At 38.7% G+C, this 27,422-nt stretch overlaps 1 protein-coding gene across 1 annotated transcript in view; it reads left to right on the top strand.

The window, feature by feature from the left end:
- The first annotated feature begins 251 nt into the window (after window positions 1-251).
- Window positions 252-27,422, top strand: part of gpc3 (glypican 3) — a 99,317-nt gene continuing 72,146 nt past the window's right edge. Inside the window, exons 1-2 of the mRNA XM_060885966.1 lie at window positions 252-651; window positions 12,706-12,867. Coding sequence (XP_060741949.1) covers window positions 495-651; window positions 12,706-12,867 — 319 coding nt within the window. The 5' untranslated portion in view covers window positions 252-494. The remainder of the gene's footprint in view (window positions 652-12,705; window positions 12,868-27,422) is intronic.

Raw genomic sequence — 27,422 nt, 5'->3', positions numbered from 1 at the left:
AGCTTACATATTACTAAGTAATTAATATGATGATCCACATATAGTCTAAATTATAAACATTGTTTGTATTAAGAAATCGCAAGCGTTATATTTAAAGCCTACTTTATTTCTATTAACGCTGATATATTGTCCCATTCTGTGAGTGATCCTGAATACACGCTGGAGGGCGATATTATAGCGCACAACACGTGCGCGCCTCTGTCGAGAACTGGCAACCATTCAGCTGTGGATGTCGCCAATGGAAGGAGAGTTTATAAAAGAACACACCGGGAGCATGAAGACTGTTCATGTCAAGCCCAGATCTGCTGTTTAACTCCTGGTAACAAGGATCCGTGCTGATCTAGAGGAAGACCACCAGGAGAATAGTTTGTGGGCTGCTGTGTCCTAACAAGAGGCTTGACGGAATCCGAATCAGGACACGTCTCATGCTGAGTGACCAAGAAAATCTACTTTTTTTTTGAATTACAATTTCTGATTTTTTTTTCTCTGTGGCCATGAGCGGATCGAACTTCTTCGGGTCTTTGGTTTTGTGCGCTTTGTTTTTGCCGCTTTCTGAGCCGAGCGGTCAGATCCTGAAGTGCCACGAAGTGCGCTCATCCTTCCAGTTTCTGCATCCAGGCACCAAGTGGGCTCCGGAAACCCCAGTGTCAGGTAAATCAGTCATGCTGGGAAAAAGAGATCTTTGGTTTTCTCAGTAAATAACACATGCACGTCTCTAAACAGCTTTTAGAACAGGTTCATCTGACAGAGTGAGAAAAATCGAAGTAGTCTACATATGTATCAGTCTCGCAAAGCCACATGGATACATTACTTTTCTTTTCTCTATTATTTTCACACTGCTCTTTGCAACAAAGAGGTGTCCACAAAGTGGTGAGAAGAGATGTGACAAGTAATTATCAAAGTGTGTAGTTGTTTCTCTTAGAGCTCATGTAGCCTATTTCCCCAACATTTCCAGATGTAATAATTCTACATCAGTGTGTAGAGATTGCTAGTATTGCTTGGGGAGAATTGTAAGTGTATTCCTGTCTTGTATGCAGTCTCTGCTAAAGTAGTAAATTTACTGGAGCAGCCACATTTCCCAGTGGAGAAAACGGAGAAGTTTAGATAAACTAATGGACACAATGGTTAAGTGACCCTCTGTTTTACATCTCCCTTGTTGGTTTGTATGATGTGCTTCTTCAACTGCACAGAAATGTGTGAAATGGCCCAACAAACACGTTATTGTTTGGCATTACACCACAGTACAAAATCAGTGTCACTAAGTGTAAAAATGATGATAAGTCACTGTATATAATGGGTTCATAAATCTTAGATAAAACAGTAGTAATTAAACTTTCGACAATCATGATATTGCCTAATTTACTGTTTGTTTAAAAGGCAAAATCTGTTAAACACAAACTGTATTTTATGTTTATTTACTGTGGTGGGGAAGATTTTGAATGAGTTGATAGTGTGAAATTTGAGGAGGGCTGTACGTTCTTAGAGAACTAACCCGATCCTTTCGATAGTGGCATTTAATCAAAAATAATGTTCCTTGAATTTTTTTGAATTCTACATATTTGCAATTTAAATCAGGTCCGGCAAATGGGACAAAAGAGCTTGCACAGCCTAGCGTACACCATTACTCTATTGCCTCAGAGGAAGGAATATTAACATATGAACCTCACTGGGGTTAGACTGGAATGAAATGGAATAACTTACAGGAACAGGAAACAAGTATCAAAGTGGTCCTACATACTTGTCCTAAAAGCTTGTCATGTATTATGCATCAACTTGTTGGAGTGGATCCATCAAATATAAAAGCTGATGTCTCGATGCACCTGCAGGACAAACTGGTGTTTATCAAGTTACCACAGGGGATTGAATAATACGGGTTATAGAACAATTATAATGTGTTTATATGGCTTTAAAATAAAAAGAAAAAAAAAAGAATTCAGTATGTTTTAAAAATTCTTTTGATTTCTAAGGTTAGCTAACAATTAGCTATATTCATTAGTTATTATTATTTGGCCATGTACAGTATTTTAGAAGTATTGTTAATTCAACAAACTATATTACACGGCAAATAGTTTATTTACGTGCAGTCTTTATAACAAAATGTATCAACAAAATGTAGTACCATGTTAGCACCAAAAACCTTATTTTTTGGAGGGGAAAGTTTCATGCCACAGGCAATGTAAAATTATACTAATCTTTGTGAAGGACTGTCACAGACTGAGCAAATATTACTCTGCCCTTTACTTGGCTTTTGAATGTAGAAATTGTATGCATGCCACATGTTTGAAATGCTAGAAGATGTGTGTAGCATGTCAGATTATGCAATAATGCGAGGCAAATTGCACTACCCATGTCAATTATGGGGACAATGAAGCTATAATATTTTACACAAAGTACAAACTGCAAAACCGGTAAAAAAGAAATTGAAGATATGATTTTCCACACTCAATTACATGCTCTCATCACTCATGTTAACAGGTTTGTGAAACAGTAATGGCTGTGGCGATGGTTTTGTGAAACATTTCATTGCCTCCCACACATAACTGTGAAGCATGGGTCAGAGTGTTTTAACAGTATTAACCGACCTCCCAAATGGAACTCTCTAGCGTTGGAGTCGTAAATGAATGCAGAAAACCTTAATGTTAATTGAAATAGGAGCAACTGTACATTCTGCAGTGCAGCTGTGTCCATCATAGGACTGGGTTCATTCCTTTGAGAATTTAACACTCATCAGGGTTTCATCCAGAAGTTCATCTGTGTTGATTCTTAATTATTTCAAATTGCAGTTTTTACCTGCATTCCATTGGTGACCTGAAAGTGTGAAACGTACCAAAAATGCTCCAAAAAATGACATAGAAACAAGAAAACAAACAAACAAAAACCCCACAAAACCAGCAGTAAGGTTCAATAAAGACCTACCCTTTCTCTCTTGAGATAATGTTTGTGTTTGTTTTTTCTTGTGTTTACTGATTTGTTGTTTTGCACTTCCTGGATACCATCACACAGTAAAACTTATTAACAAATCCCCTTTAGCCAAAGTATACTGTTTCCCTTGTTTCTGTTAACGTCGTGTTTAGTTCATAGCTCAGCCCTTGAAATGCTGACTGGAAGCCGTGTAATCATGAACTCATTGTCATGCTGTTCTTATTTTCTTATAGCATGTCTCCATGGAATACATTCCATCTAACTCCACAGCTAACATGCCAGTAAACCTGAACCCATTTGAAGCCCATGTTGCTATGTGGGAAGATTAGTCATGGATATAGACTCACTACTTTGTCAGTATCTTTGCCAGTTGCTGCCTCCAGTGGTGTTTTTGAGTGGGATGAAATGTAGTAGTTTATAAATACAGGCGTTGAACTTTTTTTTTCTTTTGCTGTTCATGAACGAGAGCTTGTGTGCATGCACAAGATAGAGATGAGGGGCTTAGTGCTTGGTCTGTGCTGGAAGTAGAGAAGGATAGGCACTGTGCATAGACACAGCAAGATTGAGCTGAATTCTAATGATGCTGCATGTGGTGCCAAGGGGCACAAAACGAAAAAGCCAGTGTGGATTTTTTAACCTCTCCTCTGTGGTGAGGAAAAGTCATGCATTGCAGCCTCTCTGCCCACGAGGATAGGTTTGCACATATTAATGAGAGTTGGATGTCAGAGCATGAAGGACAAATTGCTGTCCTTTCAGGCTTAACACTTTTCACCCACACTAATACAACTTGACTTAACAATGTTCAGCTTTTTGTCACTTCCTTACTGCTTGCCCTTAATGTGCCATTTTCTTAATAACATCTATTACATCTAAAACCAAATTCCCTGACAGACATCTCAGACTGGTTGTATTGCGTTTTTCATTTTGTGGCTTCCTAAAAGACTATTATCTTTAGAACAAGGCATTCAATACTACTGTAACAAGGTCCTCCAAGTCTTGAGTAATTAATTAATAATGGAGTAATTAGTTGCAGAGGAGAGGAGGTCAGCTCCAGTTGGAAAACGGCTGTCCTGGGATCCATACAGGGGGAACAAGAAGAATCTGCATCTAGCTTACAGTCATAGCACACTCTCAGAACAGAACACAACAGTGTGTCATGTAAATGAGAAAAGAGTTGAATTATTATCCATCAGCACAAATGGATCAAACCATTAGGATGAGGTTGACCTCTAGCATGCGGACATTTTTGTATTAATGGCCTTAATTGTACGGCATTACTAGAGCTCTTGTGGCTCTTAAAAGTAGAAAGCATTCATCATGTGCCGAGATGCAGTGTTGTTTTCTAGGACATTGTAGCAACAGAGATGATGCTTAAATATTTTTCAGGGATGCATTGAATAATTAATTCCCCATTGAGCTTAGCTTCATACAACAAGCAGAAATAAGACGCTTTATGTCTTTGGATGGAAAAGAAAAAAAGTAGAGCAACTTGTCATTCTTGTGTCAGGGTGCCTGAAACAGCCCCTTGAGTAGCGTCAAACTCTTGGATCATGTTAAATGTCCTTGGAGCTTCTGTAATTATGTTGTAATGATTTGGGCCAGGCTTTCAGTGAAATCATTTAGAGTTGTTTATGTGAAGGTGATGGCCTAGCCCTCCTTGCAGCAATGGTATTTATTTGGAATGTTTAAAACCAGACTTTCAATTAAACCATAGATCCATATAGATTTTCAGGGCTTAATCTGATTATGGTGAGGACTGAAAGGAGAACAAAAGTCTAGTCTGCCTCTTGTCTTTATACTTACTCACTGTATGTAAGGACTGAGGTACATTCATCAGAAATACATAAACACAAGTTAGAATGTATGTTTTTGTTCTTCAGAATTACATTATATTTTTATCAGGAGTCTGACATGGTGCTGAGATGGTGCAGTGAGATCCCAAGTGTTCATTTGTAAATCTTATTGGTGATGCTTTATAGAGTTTGAAGGATTTTTTTTAAACATTTAAAAATATAAATCACATAATGAGTTAGACTGACTGACTGCTGCAACTGGTTCACTAATAATTTGTAGGCAGTTTTTACACCTAGTTTGCTAGCTAAAGTCCAAACTAGAATTTATTTGCATTGTATCTTTGATTTGGTTCACTGGGTTTCATATTAATAGAAATTTCAGACAGAGTAAATGTAGAGGGTATGTTCACGATTGCTCTAAAATTTTGCAGGGTGCTTTGACATTTCTTAATGGCCCTCATAAAGGTTTTTTTTACCTCTTAAGGTCATCCAACTGCGTTTTTATTATGGAAAAGATATAATAGCCTATTATTGTTGATTGCCATTTAATAATGTGGTACTTCTGCCCGAAGCTTAGGTTCAATAACAATTTCTGCTACACTCATTGAGCTGTTTTTTTATTGTTAGAAGTGCTACAGAGATGAAAACATGTATCTTATATTTTGTATAAGCCATTTAAAAACAAAATAATTGAGTGTGCATTGACATGCATGTGCTCTGAAACTAAATCTCTTGGTTTGGAGTAAGAGGGTTGACTTTATTTTTTAGGAATATTGTAGCAATTTATATGCTGTATTTCACAGTGACAGCAGTCATACTGATTATCCCGTCAACCTCTATACTTGTTCACAATCACCTGTGTTCACATCAACAAATGAACCATGGGACACTTGGACAAGGATAGAGGCCCGAGATCTGACAGATCAGGGTTCAGCTGTCTGGTCCACACTCAAATACAGATGGACTGTTTACATGTGTCCATACACACAAAACTAGATTTCTTTCAAGTTTGTTTAGCCTTCACCAAGCAAAGTAGGTTGGGGAGTCTTTAAAGAAGTCTTTTATGTGAACTTTAAGTAATCTACTTACTATATTTTGCATCAATATCCCTATTATGTGACAGTGTTCATAAGTTTGTTTTTCTTTTGGAAACCGGGGCACCGAGGCGCATAGAGAGGTAAGTGCACAGATCCAGTCAGCGTGCAGAAGGGTTTTCAGACCTTTGGATCTCTGCTTTATTCCAATACATGGGCCTTAAATAGTTACAATGCTGCATTTTGGCTTTGGCTCAGTTTACTGGGGTTCTGCTCTTAGAGCTTATCCATCAATATGGATAGTCAGCAGCTCTGTGAGCTTACTGTGGCTTTCTTTTTACTCGTAGTCATTATAATTTCTCAGACTGAACAGGAATTAAGGTTTCATCAGGACAACATCGAATTCAGCTATTTCAAAGAAAATCCATTATATGCCATTTTCAAATGAAGAGGTGTGCTTTGTTGTTGAATAGCCATGACAAGTCCTTTTATCAGCAAACTCATGAATCATATTGTAGCTATTAACCTAACACGCTACATAACACGCTATGTAATCGGACAGTTTTCAGCATGTATTGCTATACAGGGTGGTTTGCTTTCTCACCACAAGTGAATCTCTCCAGAGTTTGTTTGCAGAGGTTGATTGTTTTGGTGTGGATGCAAGCACGATTGCCGTGCTCATATATGTCTAAACTAACCAAATCAATGGACAAAACACACCAGGTTACAGAACAAATGCTCCAAGTGAGTTCGGCTGCTTCCTGTTCATGGACGTGATCAATGGATCACGTGGTTCACTTATTAAATTTGGCGCAGGTTTCACACCAGATTCCCTTCCTGATGCAACCCTCCCATTTCATCTGGGCTTGGGACCAGCACTGAGAGTTAACTCTTCCGTGGCTTGGTTGGATTCCTTCGTGGCAGTCAAACCCAGGCCACAGCAATGAGAGCGCAGGATCCTGCCGCTGGACCACCAGGAGGCTCAAACACTCCAAGTGAGCCAAGTGCGAAAACTCTGTGGTCAGATAAGTATATAGAAGTATCTGATGTTCTGTCATCTATGGGCAAAGTATCTGAGTCTAAAACTGGATGTTGGCAGTGTCTGGTTTTGCCCTCAGAATTCAGATTTAATAACAGTATTATAATCTTGGATTTTGAAAGCTGATGCCCTTTTCATATTATGTTAATTTATAGTCCTAGATATGTGCAATATCTCCCACTATGCCTCTTTATGACACTGTTTACATCATTTTTTTGTCTAGGCAGGAGTGTACAAATTTAGCAGAAAAAGTCCATTGTATGTACACATGACAATAAATATGAAACTTGAAACTTGGCTGGGTGAAGCAACATCTTCAGCTCCTGGAGATTTCTATCAAGACTGTACTTGTTTATATAAAGAAGTTAAAATACGGGCCCTACTGTTAGTAGCTTATATTATTTCTTACATGTCCTTAAGATGCTGAAGTGATAAGTATCCAAACACGACTTGTCAATACATACAGTCGTATGCAAAAGTTTTAGAACCCCTGACAATTTCCATGATTTTCATTAATAAATATTTGGGTGTTTGGATCAGCAATTTCATTTTGATCTATCAAATAACTGAAGGACACAGTAATATTTGCACATTGTTGCATATTGCACTGAAATATTACTGTGTCCTTCAGTTATTTGATAGATCAAAATGAAATTTCTGATTCAAACACCCAAATATTTATAAATGAAAATCATGGAAATTCTCAGGGGTTCCTAAAATTTTGCATCAGTAGCATAAATTGCTACATTTTTATACTCTTTAGCAGTCTAACACCAATATTTCTAGCTGTAGCACTATTAAAATTGCCTTGATGATTAAAATATTCTTACCCTGCCTTTTTATTCATTAGTATTCATAATGTAGTGTATTCAACCAAACAACTTTCATGTTGCTCTTATCCCTTTTTTTTTCTTTTTACTAAATACATTTTAAGGTGTCATTACTCTATGCTGATAGTTGCCTAGGAAATTGGGTATGCATAGAGTTTGGTGGTCCTCCATGTCTCCCAGCTGGGAGGGAGGAGTAGCTGGATGAGATGTATGCACTAGCCCCAGGAACTGGAAGTGATTGCTCATCTGTGTTTTGCAGAGGTATTTACTGAATATAGGAACATGGATCACACTGCAGGAGAAGTGAATTCAGGAAGGCCGGAAGTGTTTCTTTTAAAGGTGGTGCAGAAGAATGGTCAGGTGGAGTTACTGTATAATCTACTTTAATTAACTCTGACAGAAAAGTTGCTGATTTGCCAAGGTGGCTTTCTTTAATAATGCATCCTCATGCATATTGTGCTGTTTTTATGCAGGGTAGACAGTGAGTGCTCACGGTAAAAAGCCGCACACTGTGAAGAAACAGAAGGTGGTGGATGTTTAAAATAAAACTGGGTAAGGAAAGAGATGTGTTGGTTGCTCATAGAATGCTACCTGCCAGTAATGGTGACCATAGAAGGGGGATAGTGTAAAAAGTAAAAGAGCATGTATAACACTGTACACTGTGAACAATGAGACAGAATGATTTATCTATAAGGCCTTATGCAGAAGCTTTCTCCTTCCTGTCTACATACAGTTTCATCCTTTACCATCAGTCCCCAAGAGCAGGCTTTATTTAGATAGTATGATACAGTCTTTGTTCATGTGTCACTGTGGGGAATAATCTGTCCTCATAGACTTTCACTATTCTCTGCTCCAAACTTTTCTAATGAAATACATTTATCAACTCCGCACAATAGACAGGCAGAAATTGTCTGTTTTGCTGCAGATAATTACCAAATCTGCCTGCTTTTGTCATCCTTTAATACCTGCTCTTTCTCCGTTTGCAGTTTGCTATTGACAGCTTAATAAATTTGGCCTGCAGTCTAAAATTAACTTGATTGTATCTGTCGCCAATCTTTTGCAAGTATTGATTTAGGATATTAAACCTGTCAGTGTGAGCACAAAAGTCAGTAGCTGGCCAATGTGGCAGCTTCTCCCTTGCTGTTTTTTCTTTCATAATGTGGCTTGTGTGTGTACGTGTGTGTTTTTCAGAATAAGTTCCAATTCATTTAAAGGTGTGGGTGGGTTGTGGGTTTGTGAAGAATTTGCATATATTTGAAGGATAATGCATTTATTCACTCATCTTGTTAAATTATGTTAGTATCCCAAGTTTTTGCAAGATCTGCATTATATTTCTTCTAGTAATACCTCATGTTACTTTTGACTGCCTATCCTACAATTTTAAATCATTCCATTCAGGATTTTACGATCGCAAGTCAAGAAAACTCTAAAAAATTCAGAGGAGCTTTCAACTTTTCTGAACTACCACAGATTTTCTTCAAGTTTAGCCAAGACGTGTTGTGTGACATCACAACGTGCATTCCGCCAAAGACCTCTTTGGTTCACATGAATCCATCATGAGTACAGCTATCAACATCAGTGATTACATATGTGCCTTTATTGGTAGTAGATTAAAAGAAGAATCCTGTGCTTGCAGTGTTGTTTTTCACAAAAACAAGCACAGAGAACACTGCAAGCTGCATTGCGAAGTCGAGCATTTTGGGACACAACAATCACAAACAATTGAAGGGGCTAACAAATGACACTTAGGTTATCTTATCCTCTCTGCATCTGAAGCATACGGCATAAGGAATATCTATTTTGCATGTTAAAATGTTACATGGAAATCACCAAAGCCATGGATAGATATTTTTTTTTGGTGGCTCACTGAAAGTCATCCTGTAACAATGATAGGAATAAGGAGCAAAGAGCACCATGAAACTTTGAGCTCATGAGAATGATTATCTTGAATTGAGCTGAAAGCAAACACTGTAGCATTTCTGGATATTGGATGTGAACTCTCATCAGAGACTCTAGGATGCTGGAGGTCCTTAGGGTATTCTTTAGGAGTCTGGAGCCTGGGGCTGCATCTGCTGCACTAAAGCCCCATTCAATAACTGATAAATTAGTTCTGCAAAATTAAGCAAATTAACTTTGCCAAATGAAGCAATTTGCCTGAAAGACTTGTGCTGGTAATTTTAAATTTTGAAACTTCAGAATCCGTTCTTTTTAATAAAGGTTTAATTTTCTTTAAACTTGTATTTGGAATAAAACATGACCTAAGTGTTTGCATCCAGACTTCCATTCCTCATTGTTGCATCTACGAACCTTTTCTGTTTCACTGTATGTATTAAAAATATAATTTCTGAAACTGAACTGAAATTTCTTTTATCACTTCTTAGACTTGTCTAGCTATCATTCTATTGCCTGTTGGCATCTGTCAGCATCAGTCACGTATGGTGTTAATCTATTGTCCCCATGGCCCCATGTGATCTAACACCTATATATAGATACCTGTGGTGTTTTTCCAGATTGCTTCACACAGACCCTTGCGTAGTAGTACAGATATCTTTTGTCTCTCTCTAAACTGTGTCATTCCCTACCATCCACCCTTTCCCTCCTCCCTTCATACCCGTTCTTCATCTCGCTATCATCTTCACCCCCTGTCTGCACTGTGACAAATTTTGACACATCTGATGGTTGTTCATAGCACCATTAATCAGACTAGATCCACCCCCTTAGCAGCTCAAAGACACACAAGTCACCTCTCTGCCGTTCAGCTCTGCGAAAGAAATAGATGCTCTGCAAACATCTAAAAGTTTATTGTGGTGCATATACAGTAAATCATTGCACAATGCAGATTTTTGTCAGAAAATTATGTTACGGGCCATAAATTCTGTACTTATGTACAATTTATTATTGCCATTTTCTACTCTAGAATTCTTTTTTTCTTGTTTGTTAATGTGGCTAGTGTCTTCACACAACATGGTCATATATTCAAATTGATTTGCTTTATTTTTAAATAAAGTCCTTCTGTTGAGGCTCACAATTTGGATGGTTATAATGTGAAGAACAAAGCTTAAGTTACCATGTTGTCTCATTCGCTGGAACCTTGTAAATCCAATTACGATCCTTAAGTAGACAGGCCCGCTGTAACGGCTGCCAACGAATCAGCCGTCACTGTGATCATTTAGGTAATCCATCTGCATGAGATGTTCCTAATGAGATTCATTTCTAGTCCCATACTTCCGTTTGACCAGAAGAAATTGCTAATTTTTTTTTATTCCTTGGTTAGTTTACATTTTGACATGAAGCTTCACTTATATGCCATGTTGTTTTTTTGTGTAAATTTGAGCGACATTTAAAGTGTGGCAGCCTGTAAACAGTCCTCCAGTTTACAGCAGAAGTATCACTGTGTGCAATAATACCGCAGTGTTTATCGGTTTTTCAGGTCTTGTTCAGCTCACAACGTTTCTCATTTATTTTACAACATGTTTAATAATTAGCTGACTAGTGGTTATAAATCAGAGTAACAAGTTCCAACAGAGCCGAGCAGGGTCATGGTCCTTCAGAATTAAAAGCAGAGGAACTTTGGTGCAAAGCTTTCAACAAACAAGTGCAATTCATTTATTTTAACCCGGTATGGTTTTGACAGAGACCACAATTCTGCTGCAGAAGTGCTCTAATTATTTAGGAACAATGCTTTAAAATTAGGAAATGCTGCATATAGAATTAATGGTCTGTGACTTCCAGCTAGAAGGAAAGGAACAGACTGTAAAAGTTAATTAAAACATTTTAGTTCTGCCCAATATCACAGGGTCTGAGCTATGCATTCCTAAAAATGAGCTAAAGTAATTCTGAAGTAAGAATAAATTATGTCTGGTCCAGATCTTTTTCATATACGACTGTATGCCATAATATTAACTGTTTCTTTCTATATTTTATGTTGTGAAATGTCCAAAAATCAGCATTACACAGTTGCTCCTCACCAACCTATCTATTTTTAAAAAAAGAAAGTTCAAAAACTCTTACCTGTGGTGGAAATCCTACTAATTTACACTACTGCCGGATTCATGCTGTAAAAGAAAACTAATCAGCACCTTGTGACTGTTGAGAATCAAGAAACTTTGTTACTCCAGGAAGGAAAGATGCTGCACACTGTTTTCACACTGGGCACATTTGCACCCTCACAGCATTGGTCGGGTTTCAGACTCACTTGATTCTGTTGAACCCGGTGCGTTTGTGTTATGTTACGTCATCAGCCGTTCATGGAAAACACAATATGACTCTTTTTTTATTATCATTATTATTATTATTTCAGTGCTGTTATTTGCAGTAAGGCATCAACTCTTCCATCAAATGTTCCACTGCCACACACAGTACACGTGTTGTGGAAAATAATGTTGTCGGCTTACATTCCCAGGGTACTTTACTTTATTCACTTATTTACTTACAGGTTTCTTACTTTTCTGCATCGTGGCTTACAACAACTGTACTTTTTTCATACCTTATTGTGGTTCTTGTGAGACTGATCTGCCTAGCAGCAATGCATGGATTGATTTGCAATTAGACCGTAGTAGTTGTAGTAGTTGGGTTGATGTAAATGGGGTAAGGTTTTTATATACTGCATGCTGGATTGTGCATGGATGTCTTTATGGGTGTCACATAGCATGTATTTTTATTTTGATGACACAGTAGTTTTAGCTCTATGACGCTTGGGATTGAAAATTTGCAGAAGGAAAACAAGAGAAATTGTCCACGGACTGCTCATTAGAGTAGTGCCAAATATAATGTTCTCTGGTGGGAGTAACATGCATATGTATGTGAATGTCAAACTTCCTGTATGTATATATAATTGGGAATTTGGTTTTGCTTGATAAAAAAAACTTGATTTGGTTGCTGGTCCATGTAGCTTATTTAAGCATTTGCTTGTTTAAAACAGCCAATTTACTGTTGTTCTTCTGCTAGCCTAAGTCATTAAACAAACACTGTCTCAGGAGGATTGCATAGAACATTACAGAAGTCTATTTACTTTTTTTGACTGATGAAGTACAAACACCTCTCTCTCTCTCTCTCTCTCTCTCTCTCTCTCTCTCTCTCTCTAACAGGCTCAGACCTGCAAGTTTGCCAGTCGAAAGGCCTCACTTGCTGCTCTCGCAAAATGGAAGAGCGTTACCTCCTCACCGCCAAACAGAACTTGGAGTCAAATCTGCAGTCCAGCAGCGCCCAGCTCAAACTCCTCATCATCCAGAACGCAGCTCTCTTTCAAGGTCGGTCCCTTCAGTATACGATGCTAGCAGCTAGGGGTTGCAGAGTAGGTTATCTTACAGGTTAATACACATAAGACGACCTATAATGGATCTACTGACCTGCCACTTAAACAAATTGTCTTATCTGGTATGAGTTGGTAGCCTCAGGTAATTGCTTTATACTAACAATGTTAGATGCACTGGTGGTGGCTGGACCCTTTTCTGCTTATGGAATGTGGTTCAATGCAAATTACTTCAGTGACAGGCTTGGAATAACTCCCTAAGCAGGCAGATCTCTAAAACAGCCTGCTCTTTTCTCTTCTTTTTTTGCCCCAGCACCATCCTTTGGGGAGTAGAGAGTGAGCTTTGCTTACAATCTTCTCTACTCGTCTCTCCCCATTGCTTTTTATCTTTTTGTAGTTTTTGCTGTAGAGACAGATCAAAGGGCTTCCCCTCTCCACTCCAGCATCTTCCTTTCTCGTCCTTTACTCCCATGAGCCCCTACTGCCCCTCCCCAAGCCAACCTGGCTGTTTTATCGTGCCGCAAAACACGGCTAAAGGTTTATTCCTTTGAAGTCAACTTTGTCAAACAATCATAAAAGTTAAGAGGCTCTGTCACTGGGACTTTCCCAGGGATCTGATGACAAGCCGCTTGCATCACTTCTGAGCACAGCTAGTTTTCTTAGCGCTCCTCTTTTTGCTCTGGTTGTATTTAGGAACACTGTATTCTTTATAGTGAATACAACAACATAAGCCTCTTAGTCCAAGAGACAGCTTGATTTACATTTTCCATTCTCATTACAATTGCTTAACACAGGCATTTTAAAAACAGCTGTGTATACAGTCACGCTATATCTTCTTCATAGAATGCGCTAGCAAATATTTACCTTTGCTTAATTGCACAGATGTGCATATATGCAGCGATTAAACTAGACTCAAATACTGATAACTGTTTCCGACAATATCACAACAGAACCCTTAATCAAGGTTTTGGACTTCAACTGACCTACTTAATTAGGAAAACCTGCATAAAGGAACTATATGCTCAGAGCTTGAAGAAGCTCAACAATGACATGCTTTTACATGATTATCTATTTTTCTGTGTTTTATCTTCTTGGACACATTTATAGCAAGATTAAGTAAGAAGAAACAGTGCAGCATGTCACATAAGCAGGCTGTTATGTTCTTACCATTTAACTCCTAATTATCTAGCTGTATTTGACAAATAAATATTTTCTTCATATTTCCTGTAAGAGGTGTCTGTTCATTTAGTGTGTAATGGAACAAAAAAAATTTTTTTTTTAAATACAACTCCTCCTGGAAACTGTACTTTTTAATAAATGGGCTTATATTACTCGCCATTGGGTAACAGTCACTTCCTTTTTTGCTAAACGTAACATAAAATCCTACTTACATACTACATACTCGAAGGCACATTTTGTTATGTGTTCAAATTACATCTTGTTCATTAAAGTATGTGATTTGCAAAGAATATTTACAGGCTAATTAGTGATAATGGAAATGCTACAAAATAAAAGATGATAATCTTAATCAGTTTTTTGTAACCTGCATGCCATTTATAGTGACTGACAGTTTTATTCCAGCGGCTGAGCTTGGGGGGATTTTTTTATGCTACACCAGGCTTTGTTTAGCTGCTTAAAGACAGGACTAATTTACACCTTCCCTTATTCATTAAAAAACAACAACAAATTAACATGTAATTCCTAGGACAGGAATAAAGGATTTAATCTGGGTTTACCGTGTTTATGCTGAGAATGCTTTTTGATAATATATTTTTCATGATTTCTTGAAATGCAAGAAAATTGAAAAATACACACAAGAAAATTCTAATAAAATGTAGCCACACCAAATTTCTCCATCCACAGCATGATTCAAAATCAGAGCCATTTAATTGGGTCACAGTCCAAACAATTAAGTCATTAGCTCTCCAATTTTTCACATCTATAAATTAAATATAAAGGTGTGAGAAGGACTATGTAAAGACATTTTTTTTCTTTTCTTCCTTCGGCTGCTCCCTGTTCGAGGTCATCACAAGATAAGTTAAAACACATTGGCTATAGTAAAGATCAGGATACATTCTATTTCTATTTTAGCGCATTTTTCCCTCAGTTGTGTGTGAAATATTTAAAGACTACACTCCATGGGCAAAAGTTTATGGACATCTGACCATCACCATCATGTGTTTTTAAGAACATTCCATTCCAGATTTAGTTCCCCTTTTCTGTTATTATAACTCCACCCTTATGGGAAGACTCTCTGCTACAGTTTGGAGCATGGCTGTAGGGATTTTTCAGACATTTAACATTTAACTCATCCACAAGAGCATTAGTGAGGTCAGTGAAGTGTTGGGTGAAGGGAAATGGAGTTGAGGTCAGTTCTCTGTATAGCTCACTCGAGTTTTTCCACTCCAACCCACGTCTTCATGGACCTGGCTTAACAGACCATTAGTTCTAGTGAAGGGAAATTGTAATGCCATAGTATCTAAAAACATTCTGTACAATTGTCTTCTTTTAACAGTGTTGGTAAGACACACATACAGTTTAGGATTGATGTGTGTTTGTTTTGACTAGCTGCTGACCGTAGGAACGATTTGATCTGAGCAAAATACAAAGAATATTTGCAGAACATTTGAAGAACAGACTAAAAAACATTTTGTATGAGCTGCTGCGGAAATGGCGGAAGAAAATCAGTTAATAAGTAAATTCAATTAACAAGTATATTAGGTTAAGCCAGGCATGAGACAGACTGGTGTCCCATACAGTGTGTATTCTCATCTTGCCACTCAATCGGTTCCGGAATACACTCTGAATCCAATGAGACCCTGCTATTGTTACAGGAGGGAATGTATGAATTAGGTTAACACTACTATCAGATTTTAGTGCAAACTTGACAAACAGTAAAACAATACACAACATGGCTACTCCTGAAACCAACCAAAATTAGCACACAGTTAACATATTGCTGCATGGCTTCTATGCTGTGCTACACAGCTAGGCTAGAAGCAGGAAGTGGGTATGGAATCTCTATAGAAGAATGATCTATAGAAGTTTACAGGAAGTTAAGTTGGGAGAATGTGGAGCTTCAGGTGTGTCAGAGGTTATTAGCGTATTTTAAGTAACCCTGGTGCATATGAATATATGGATCTCATTAAAAAAACTCTCATAACCAGCTAACATCATTGACACAATACCCTCTCCTCTGAATTAGCTTTAATTAGCAGAAACATTTACCTCATTCATTCTACAAGTAGTCACACCAAGAAACACTTCTTGCAATTAGACATCTTCCCTCAGAGTTACAGTAATGACCCTAATGCACAGGATGTTCTGTCCTCATTAGTATGTCTCAACTCTATGTCCTTAACAATAATTTTTTTCACTATGCTTCCTTTTTAGAATTGTTGCTCTTTTGCAGTCGTACTTGTGTTTTGTTTTATAAATCCTGTCTCACTCAATCATTAGAGTAATTTACTTCGCTGTGGAAGTTTTGCCATAACCCAATAACAACCAGACATGCAAGCCTTTTGAAGTTGTTTTCTCATCGCCTGGGGCAAATTTAATAGCTTAATGATGGTAAAAGAGGCAGCAGCATCCCACAAACAAGCCCTTTGTGCATCATTTGCCTGATGAGCATGAATAGACTGGTCATTATTGCATCTTTTGCAATCAACTTATAATTAGTTTTCCAACTTGGTTGTTTTATGGTTGTTTTTGTAGCTGGAGACACCTAGACCAGGCTGGAATGTTAGCCACACTGGATAAGCCAAGCTATCTAATATTCCTAAGATTTAGGCAGGTTTCATTTAGCACTCTAAAGGTTCTCCAGTATGTTCCTCTAAGGGAAAGTTTTCCTTTTAGGAAAAAAGTAGAACCTGTTTGGGAATGTAACACTGAAATCCCTTTTCCCCATAAATACATAGTTGGCTGTTTTTGGGTGGATTCTATATGACATTGTTGCTGGGGACAAAAACAATGGAATAGTAGATATAGATAGTATTAGTGTATTAATTAATTCAGTCAGTTGTCTTCATTTATCCTGGTCAGGGATGCAGTGGATCGAGAGTATATTCTCAGGAATACGGCACAAAGTGAGAATATTCCCACAATGGAACACCAATCAGAATACCCAATACATACATATTTATATGGTCAACAAATAGTGACACAAAATAGACATTATTTTAACCCGAGTGCAGTTTAACGAACTCAAAATTACTGGCATGCATATACTACATGACTTTAATTGCTTGCAATCAGTTGTTGGATGTAGGAGATTTCATGGTTCAGGGTCAGACACTGAATGACGTTTGATCACAGATGAGCTTGCTGGTTCCAAGTCATGCTTTCTTGTGAAAATTAAATTGAGTGCTGTCTATTATGACTTTGTGCCACAAAAATAATGGAGGTACAGCTGGTTGGGTAGACACAGGTGTTCTGGAACTATAGTGCAAAAAATATTTTATATAAAAAAAAATTTATATAAATATATTTATATAAATAAATAAATTGTATATAAAAATTATACTGTGCATCACTAGGGACCATGTTTATTTTTTCTGTTTGAAATGCAAAATAATTTTTCTTAGACACAGATGTTTATATGATTCTAAACCGGATTCAGGGATCTGCTTTGTGTAATGAATTTGATTTCTTGATTTCAGATTCTAACGGGCTGTTCTCCACACTGTTCACTGCCTCAGATTTTATTCATTCATTCATTCATTCATTTTCTACCGCTTATCCGAACTATTCTCGGGTCACGGGGAGCCTGTGCCTACACCCTGGAAAGAGTGCCAACCCATCGCAGGGCACACACACACACTCTCATTCACTCACGCACTTACACACTACGGACACTTTTCCAGAGATGCCAATCAACCTACCATGCATGTCTTTGGACCGGGGGATGAAACCGGAGTACCCGGAGGAAACCCCCGAGGCACGGGGAGAACATGCAAACTCCACACACACAAGGCGGAGGCGGGAATCGAACCCCCAACCCTGGAGGTATGAGGCAAACGTGCTAACCACTAAGCCACCGTGTCCCCCACAGATTTTAGACTTTCTAAATAAATTATACTGAAATGGTTCCAGTATTTAAGGGGTTTCACACATTTAATGTTTTCAGACATTTACCAAATGAATGATTCTTAGGGTATTTAAAAGCCATACTCGGATATCTTCCTATTGGCAGGTTTGAGTGCAACACGGTGATATTATGAATAAAAAATATTTATGGAAAGAATTTGGGCACTTTTTTTTTAAATAAATATGATTTATTTAGGCACAAGTTAAATTTTTGGTCATTGAAGGCATTGTGTGGTCAGTACCGACCGGAAAGTTAATACTGGAGTGAAAGTGCTGGTAGACCACTCTGGTAGATCTTTCAGACATGGTGCTTGTCTGTCTATTAGGAATACCACAAAGAATACTGAATTGATTGTGGTGTAGCAGCTATTTCTGAAATAGCACGTAGTTTGAATGTTTGTGGTTTGTGAGTGAAAAGGAGCAGTGGAGCGGGGGATTGGAGTCCCGAGGAAGCAGATGGTGAGAGTGAGAGATGGAGAGAGCCCCAGAGACACAGCTGAGAAATCCTGAGAAGCTGAGGGCAAATGTCCTCTAATAACGGAAAATGCTTTTTTGCTTCTGACTTTATGTAGATCAGCTCTTATTCTCACCTGTGCTTCTAGGTCAACACAAGAGATCTTAATATCAGAACTAAACCCACCATGTTCATTATGTCCCAGTTCTGTCACTAGAGTCAATGTAGTGGTGACCATGTTTAAAATCCTCTTGGAACACTTGTAAATCCCCCATTAATGCTATCTGCACCTCCCTTATTAGCTCATCTCACCTGGCTATCATCATATGCTTTGTCATGCATAATATTACCATTTTCACTCTCTGCTGGAAAAAAAAACACACCCACTTTTCTGTGCATTTTGTGTGTTCGTGTGTGTAATTGTCCGTCTGTCGTTTGATTTGGTCCATTCTCTCTAACTTCAGCAGCTGCCTCTCTGTTGATAGTGCAGCAAGCACTTCATAGGGTGAATTAGCATTTTTATTTAAGCCGGAGCTGGGAAAGGTACACCAGCAGCCAAATGATCACAGCAGAAAGGTGAAAGCTGAGTCCTTGATTACGGCAATGAAATGCTTTATAGTGATGTCCAAGTTAGCGGGAGAACGCAAGAAAACAAGCAGAAAAGGACAAACAGGACATTTCGCCTGATGCTGTTTTTTTCTTATGGCATGTGCACCAAATGTACGATTGATTCTTACTGCTTACAATTATAAAGCATCGAAAAATACATGACTGGCATATCATGCTTCTGAATGCTGAAAACAAGGAACGTTTTGAAGTAATGCTAAATTATTTCTTAAGCCTTTCTTCACAGAACCGTGTGTAATTAGGCTTCATCTTGCAGACTTTAAGGGAGAAATATTTATATAATGGAATTGTGTATTAGATAGATGGGGTGGATATTGTCTTGTAATCTTGATTAATCCAAAATTCTTTTTAATCTTAATCAAAGTGTGGATTGAGCACTCTGACAGTATAAAATGAAGCTTTTCTTTAAAATACTTTTTTGTTTCCTATGCTATGCTAAGTATGTTATTACAGTATTGTGTGTAGGAGCTTCCCAATCATAGTTGGGCTCATATAGTTAACTTGCTGTTGTTGTTAAAGTTCAAGGCTACAAACACATGTCTGGGCTCAGGTGTTGCTACACGTATACATTTAATGGCAAACATTTTTGCATTCTGTAGCTTGTGTAGTTCATGGTTTTTGACACCTTAGTCATTTCACGATGGCCCCTTTCATGTGGATGTTTGTGTTATTCATCCTTACCTTGTCACTGAAGATTTCTTTTGCCCCTGATCTGCCCATGTATTTAACATCCAGTCAATGTATTTTTCATTCAGTACCTTACAATATTGAGCAGCTTATGCAACATGTGAAGTCAGCCAGTGGCCTGAGACTGTGGCCAATGTCCTCTTTTTCACTTCTTACGTTTAAAGTTCTTTTTGAAAAAGAGTCGGCCTGTTTAATAGATGCTTGTCAGTTTTTCTGTCCACTATGAAACTGAACTCAAAGTACAAACCCGGAACTAACTGGCATGATGAAGGCAGCTGTCTGCCATGCCCAATCACCCTCTGTCTTCATGATTCTGGCCCCTGACAGCAGCAGTCAGACCCTCATACTGATGGATGGATCCTGATGGGTGGATAAATGGGAAGTAGATGAGTAGTTTGCTGCCCTTTCTGTCCTTGTTTGTGAACGCCTGCATTGTACTGGTGAGATTGAGTCTCCAATGAAAAGCAGGTATCCTGCTTTTTGTGATGCTGAAAGAGACAGATAACTGCTTGCATGCTGTATAGGAAGATGTGTGTGTGTGTGTGTGTGTGTGTGTGTGTGTATGCTTATATGGTGAAGCGAGATGGCAGACAAACAGGGTCCCTTGTGCTGGAGCAGTTAAATTGGACCATGTTAGTATTGATTTTGTCCAGATTGAGTGCCCTTTTATTCATAATGTATTCCCTTCTTGACTGACACCGATGCAGCAGATTATGTGTTTAAAAAAGAGGGTAAAGTTCTAGATGCAGTATCTTCACAGTGAAGATACAGCGTATACAGAATGGCTGTCCCAGACCTTTTAATGCTCTTACGCATTCTTTGGTTCATTATCCTTTTCATCAACATTCTTTAGGTAAGCTATTGGCACCAAGTTTTATCTGAGAACTCAAAGCAACAATTAAACTATTTCTCATAATGGTGAATAATATTTTGATCTAAAGTCTCTCCCACACTGGCCAGTAAATAATAGGTTTATAAACTTAAAGCATTTCTCCTTTAGGATTTCAGAATTTGCTAACATCATAATAAAAATCTGCTTTTGATAGAATTCATTGTTAGCACTTTAGTGTTTTCACTTCAGGTCAGTGGACACTGAAGGCAATAAGTGTAAGCTGACGGCAGTGTTGAGGGCATGGGCTGTGGCCAGACCTCTGGCTGGCTAGGGGAATTTTCATCCATTAATTATTAAGGATCTCTTACCACTTTAGCTGTTTACTGAGGCTGAACATGCTGCTGGGCTCCCCTGAAGAGCAGGGCATGCCGGGGCTCAGAGGATCACCCCGTCACTCATCCTCACACTCTCTCACGCACTAGGGAAATGAGGGTGATTGCGGCACTCCGGAGGTCAAGTGAAGTCAGAATTTTAAGGTAATCCTTGACGGATCATTGGTAATGCAGTTAATGGCAAATATGGGTTGCTGTGGTGTATATGGCATGATGCCAGCTGGTCACTTCCACTAATATTTATTTAAAATTTGATTTGTTATTACATTAGCGGTGCAAAAACAGTCAAAACTAGGTGTCAATAATTTGGTTGAAATTGACTGAAAAATAACTGAAAGACTTTCCTTAGATCGACATAGACATTTTTTTCTGTTTCATGATAGGACATTTAAAGGAAGTGAACTGTACATGAGATCAAGTTTTTAGTCAATTCAACATCCTAGTCCTGTCAAGAGTGTGCTGCTTTTCCCGTATCTGCATATTCTTACTGTATGAGAAGTCATATAAAGGTCACAGGTTCATGTAGTTTTAATGGCACACTGGAGATTTTCTGTATGGCATGATGTGAGCATGTCACACAGGATGTGGAGAGTCTGAACTCTGTACTTGACACTTGCACTCTTAACCCACTAGCTGAATTATTCAGTAAATGAAATGGCTCAGTACATTAACTATGACGTGACCTATTCTAAATTCCTTTCTCCTTTTTTTGCATGTTCATCTAGTCACAGACCTGCTGTCTTTTTTACTTTTCATATCCTCCTCTTATCTTAATTTCCATTCTCCCTCAGACCCTCCACCTCCTGTTGAGAGCAGACCTGTTAAAACATTGCTGCCTACATCCCCCCACAACCCCCCACTCTATTTCCTTTATGTGTGTGGCTTTGTGATTGGTTGAGAGTGACCATGCTTCCTGTAGCTGTGAGAATAAGCTCAGTGTCCTGCCGTGTGGCTTCTGCTCTGTTGTGACCATGCTGCTCGAGGCCGACTGGCCATCCTGTTACCGTCATGCTGCTATGGTCTGTGCTGGCCTCCACTGCACCATCTGTTACCTTTGCCGTTTTCACACGTTATACACTACACACACGTCTCACACATACTCCACATTTTCACCTGGGCCCTCGGAGGGAATTAAGCTCTTTGAAAGTGTGATGTGTGTATGTGCCATCTGCACGTCATCTTACTTTGATAACCAGGCGAAGGCAGAGTGTGAGTCATGTCACTATGTCCTTGCTTAACACAATTCAGCGCATGGGTATGTTTTTTTTGTGTGTAATTGTGCTGTATGGTATTGGATCTCAAATAAGGACCCCTGCAGAGCACCATACTGCATTTTCCCAGCGGGTCCATTTGCATCAGTCCTCCCACTTTCCATTTTCTTTCTATTGTTTCATTGTTTTTAGTGATATCTACCATGCTAACAGCTCCAGTGCTTAGCTTTGCCTTTTTTTTTGTTTTGAAAAAGCATTTGTTTGTAAAAGCACATCAACAGCAGGAGGAATTTTACTATAAAGCATTCAGTAGATGGAGGAATGTTGACTGAAACCTCTAGCCGTCTAACATCAGAGGTGTTTGTTAAAGAGGCTTGCTCATTAATGGCAGATTTGTCACCTCAGGGCAGAGAATTAAAAGCCATTAGGCAGAGCCCCCTTCGTTGTCTGCCACTTTAGTATGAGCCTCCAGTGTGTGAGCTATACCCAATAATACCCAAAACATTAAAAGCAAGATGTGGCTGTGTCTTTAGGGGCATATGGCTGGACTTGTTTTACAACCCACTAGTACCTTTTTGGAGTTATCTAAAGACTCTGAGAAGCATCTGGGGTCTGACAGAGTGTGGGAAGTGTTTGGAGTGTACACAATCTTGAACTCCTAAGAGTGTATTGTTAATGAAAACAAAAATGCCTCTCAGCTACTGAGTGTTTGTGAAAATCTATTAGCATGCCTTATCCAGGGTAAGGGATAAAAAAGGTTTTAATGTAGATTAACAATTAAAAGTAGACCCTGGTTTTAGAGGAAGGAGTAATTCTGTAGCTGTGATTCTAATTAGTGCTAAACAGAATTGTTTGCTGTAGATTTGTTAGGAATAGTAATGAGATTTATGCTGGCTCGTCTGAAGACCAGAGGAAGAGCAAATTAATTCTCTACAGGAGTAAATTTATGTTGGAGTTAACATTGTTGAACCAAAAACCCTGAATGAGCATCAGCGTTTAACAGTCCCGGTATGTTTGGACTGGATAGATAAATGAAAAGAAGAGAGTATTGCTAGAGGGTCTACTGATTTTCTCTTCGTCAGTTGAGTTGCTCACTAGCTGCCTGGCCTTCAGCTCTTTCATTTATTGACACTTCTTCTTTGGCTGTGGGCCGTGTTTTGGCTGTATGCTGCACTGTTTGACATGTTCAGCACACCTCTCAACACTTATCTCTCTGTCCAGCAGCTTCACATATCTCCAAGCCTGGCGGTGTCTTAATGAACCCTCTGCTTTTTTCCCAAGATTATTTTGCTCTACCTTACTCTTACTCTTGCCTTCATTCATTGCTATATATCTGTTCTTTCTTTCTTTCTTTCTTTCTTTCTTTCTTTCTTTCTTTCTTTCTTTCTTTCTTTCTTTCTTTCCATACAGATGGCTAGCACCAGTCTTAGAATCTGTACATGTGTTTTTAACTTATGTTCCACTATAGACCTTTGTCTGTTTTGTCACATTATTTTGGCAACTACATCATGTCTAAAATAATCTTCCCTTTCTCTCTTCTTTTTTTCTTTCCTCTCCTTTAATCCTTTTGATTGTTTTTACATTTTTTTTGGTGAAAGAAACTTGCATTTGTTGCCATATCTACCATAGAAAATGAAAGAGATAAAAGAAAAAGATATCATTGCCATAGAAATATTTCTCCCTTAAAGTCAGAAATAAGTTCTCAAAATGGGTGTGATTTCCAGAATCAATGCATGTATGGATGGTGCTCTGTGATGGCCTTGTGTATTTTAGCTTTACAAATTTAATTTATTTCATAAAATCGAAAAATGCACCCAAATCTACATTCTCACTTATAGCAGGGTCAAACTCACTATACACTCTGATACTAACAATGTGGACAAGGTCTTCTGAATGCTTCACATTCACACATAACCTTAATAGAAGTCTCTCAGTGTTTAAGCGAATGAGTCAGCTTTACTGCTGTGTAGAGGAGGTGACTTTGTGCCAGAATGCAGCTGATCATTAGACATCTGCAAATTCACTCCTCTGTTTAATCTGCCACTGCCAAACTGAGCAGGTGCTGCTGGGTATGCTTTCCCTCAATATGTGGCTATATGCCTGTTTGATGATGGAGTAGTGGGTGGACAGGCATGAATGTTTGGGTGTGGGTGTTTGAGAGCATCTTCTTGTTAGTTAGTGACTAGCTCACGATCTGTTTACTATCTCTTACCGCTCCAGCTTGTCTAATTAACCTGCCTCAGACAGCTCTGTGTGCCAACAGGTGGTCGGATCAGGGAGGCCGAATGATTGGATCACAGCCAGAGTAATTACACGAGCCATATTTTTGTCTTCCTTCTTTACATGGCACTTTACATTCTCTCAGTGAACAAACCACCACACCAGCTAGTTCTTATATTGTTCCATTTTATATACTTACTCAGTTGTAATTGGTACCTAAAATGACCACGATATTTGTGTAAATGATTGCTGAGCTTTAGGTACAGTATAAGTTTAAAATATTGATTTGTTTCTCAGGCATGCTACTGTCTGGCTTGCTGCATGTGTGTGTATGTGTCCAGGGAAATGTCCAGCAGGGGGTAGCTGGGATATTTTGTGTGTGATCGTGTTATGTCTGGGCCAAAGCTGCTTGCTGAGTTTAACATTTCACTGTCCTCATTAGTGCTCAGCTGCGGAGCATGAATGTCTTTTGAACAGTGACAAATAAACTAAAGCTCTGTGGAGAGCTGGTATTCACCGCCTATATATGAATATTGCAGGTAGAACTGAAGTCTTTTGATGTGTAGGGTTTGACAGGTTAGGTGTTGACTTGCTTACCGGCTCACATCACATCGAGGTAAACAATAGATTGTGAATATATTTATACATTATGAGTAATGCACAGATGATCTGTTGTTATGGTGGTGCTATATCCATAATCTTCTATCTGCCCAAGCAGACATATTCAGCCAAGTTAAGGTATACCATTTGTGCCTAAATATGGCCTCTATCAGGTGTCCTATGAAAGAAAAAGGGAGAAAGAGTGTCTGATTTCTGTTTGGAACTGGATACAAATGTCCTACTAGGCACTGCAGGAGGTTGCCTTCAGCATTTCAGGATCCATCCATTACCCAGAAACGGCTTCTCTGCTGTTCTCTACAGTCAGCCCTTTTACCACAGCTCTCCATCTTCGTACTGCTCTGATCGTGACCTAAAGCAGCAGATCTGCTCCCTGATGTCTGTCAGTATCAGCCTTGAATTGATTTTAATCTGCAACTTATTAAGCAGTGGCTTCCTTAAGAAAGGAATATCAGCTTGCTGCTTAAAAGAGTTGAGAAAGGCATTGTTTTAGGTCTTTGTTTTGTGCTTAACCTGGTGGTTAAGATCACAGTGATGCTCATCTGTGAGTACAAATGATCCCCATCACACAGGTAGAAACTAAGATGAGTCTGTTAGATTAGCCAAAACGTATAGGCTCACTCCCTGTGTTTGTCTCTCCATTGCTTTGGGATTCCCCACTGTCTGAGGGCTCACCATGACACACTGCAATTGAATTGACAGCAAGAGAACAAATTAGTCCCAATGTGTGGCTTGTGGCCAGAGCTGTAGGCATGGGGAGTGCTGAGGAGTTATCCATGCATAGCTTACTAGACCTCCTAGTGATTGCCAGACTTGTTTGTGGCACACATGGGGCACTTATGAAGTGTTCGATTCTATCCATGGCCTCTCAGTAACTCTGGCCGATGTGTGAATATAGCTTTCAGGGCTGGCTTTGGCTTCAAATGCGTCCTGGTGTCCTTGGGGTCTTCAGTTTTACTTCAGTGCTATCCACTTTGTGTGTGAGAGACAGGGGAGAGACATGAGAGAGACCTCTGACTGTCAGGTTGTTGCCACACACACACACACGCGCACACACACACACACACACACACACACACACGCACACACACACAAAAGTCGAATTTTCAGCACTATGGACAGTTCCAGTAGGGATATGGTACCCAAGGTCTTAAATTTCTACTATGTTTATGTCTCTTTAATATTTGAACTTTGAGCTTTATTCAGACTTTGTCTTCCTCTTCCTTTTATTTTATCTGCCAAAGATGATACTTCATACATGCCTTTGAGTTCATATGACTTTTCTATAACCATCTCTTTTTGAGCTCAACACTCTTAGTATCATCAGTTTTTTAAATGCGTCACTCTAAATTTTTCATCTTTTTTCCAACTCTCTTCATCTGCTTCATCCTTTTTTGAACATTTACTATCAACTAAGTCTTGTGTCTTCTTGAATTCTTGTCTGGGATTATACCTTTAGAGTTTTAAAGGATAAATGTAAAGAATGTGTGCAGATAAAAATGTAGCTTTGCATCTTTTGTTAGTCTATTAAAGTGCAATGGATTGTTCATCACATGAAGAAGCTTGTCTCCACTTATAATGAATAAATCTCTCGAATATACGAATAGCCTAGTACTAGACTAACTCATGTGAAAAGTGTAGCTCAGCTGCAGACAATTTGGATTTGGATTGGCAAAAAAAATGGATTTGTTTGTTGTATTTGTGGTTATTAGTTTGGAATCAGCATTAAATACAGAGAGTCTGGAGAGGGTGTAAGTTAATAAACCTGACCTGGTTCAGCTTCTGGTTCATAGTAGGTTGTGTGAGTTACATGTAAATATTCAGAGGTCCTGGGTCTCTGTGGAGAATGTCATCAGAGCCACTGCTAATGAAACAAAGTAAGTGTTCTGGGGTTGATGTTGAGAAAACCAAATCAATGGAGCATTAAGTCAAGGGGAGATCAGCAAAGTAACCCACAGGACCTTTGGGCAAGCTTATACCAGTTAGCCAATAGAGATGATTGTATTTCCTGTGCTGCAATAGCCAGCAAACCCGTGGGAAGCTTTTGAGTGTTCTGTTTCAACACCTTCTGGATGAGTTGCTAAGGTTCTGCTGTGGTTCTTTTGTAGAAATGGGTCAGGCTGCTAACATGCAGGCTGCACTTAATCAAAATGAGTGAAAGTATTTAAAAAGTATCTGAGCAGTGACCTTTGTTTCTAAGATGGATTTGTTGAACATTTTTGCAGTATGCAAGTAGGAGATTGAAGTCGGTTGATAGTTTAGAATATTAAAGTCAGTAAGGCACAATGCAGTAGTGTGACATAAAGGAAATTTAGCTATAAGCTTACCTGTACATAAAAGACAGGCCATGGTGTGTGTTGGTTGTTGCATGCATGTGATTAGCCCTCACAGTTAAGGAGGAAATTTGTAGTGAAAGATCTACTCTTT

This window comes from Tachysurus vachellii, chromosome 13, assembly GCF_030014155.1.
Source record: "Tachysurus vachellii isolate PV-2020 chromosome 13, HZAU_Pvac_v1, whole genome shotgun sequence".
Taxonomy (NCBI): Eukaryota; Metazoa; Chordata; class Actinopteri; order Siluriformes; family Bagridae; genus Tachysurus; species Tachysurus vachellii.
This window is presented reverse-complemented; position numbering and strand designations above follow the sequence as displayed.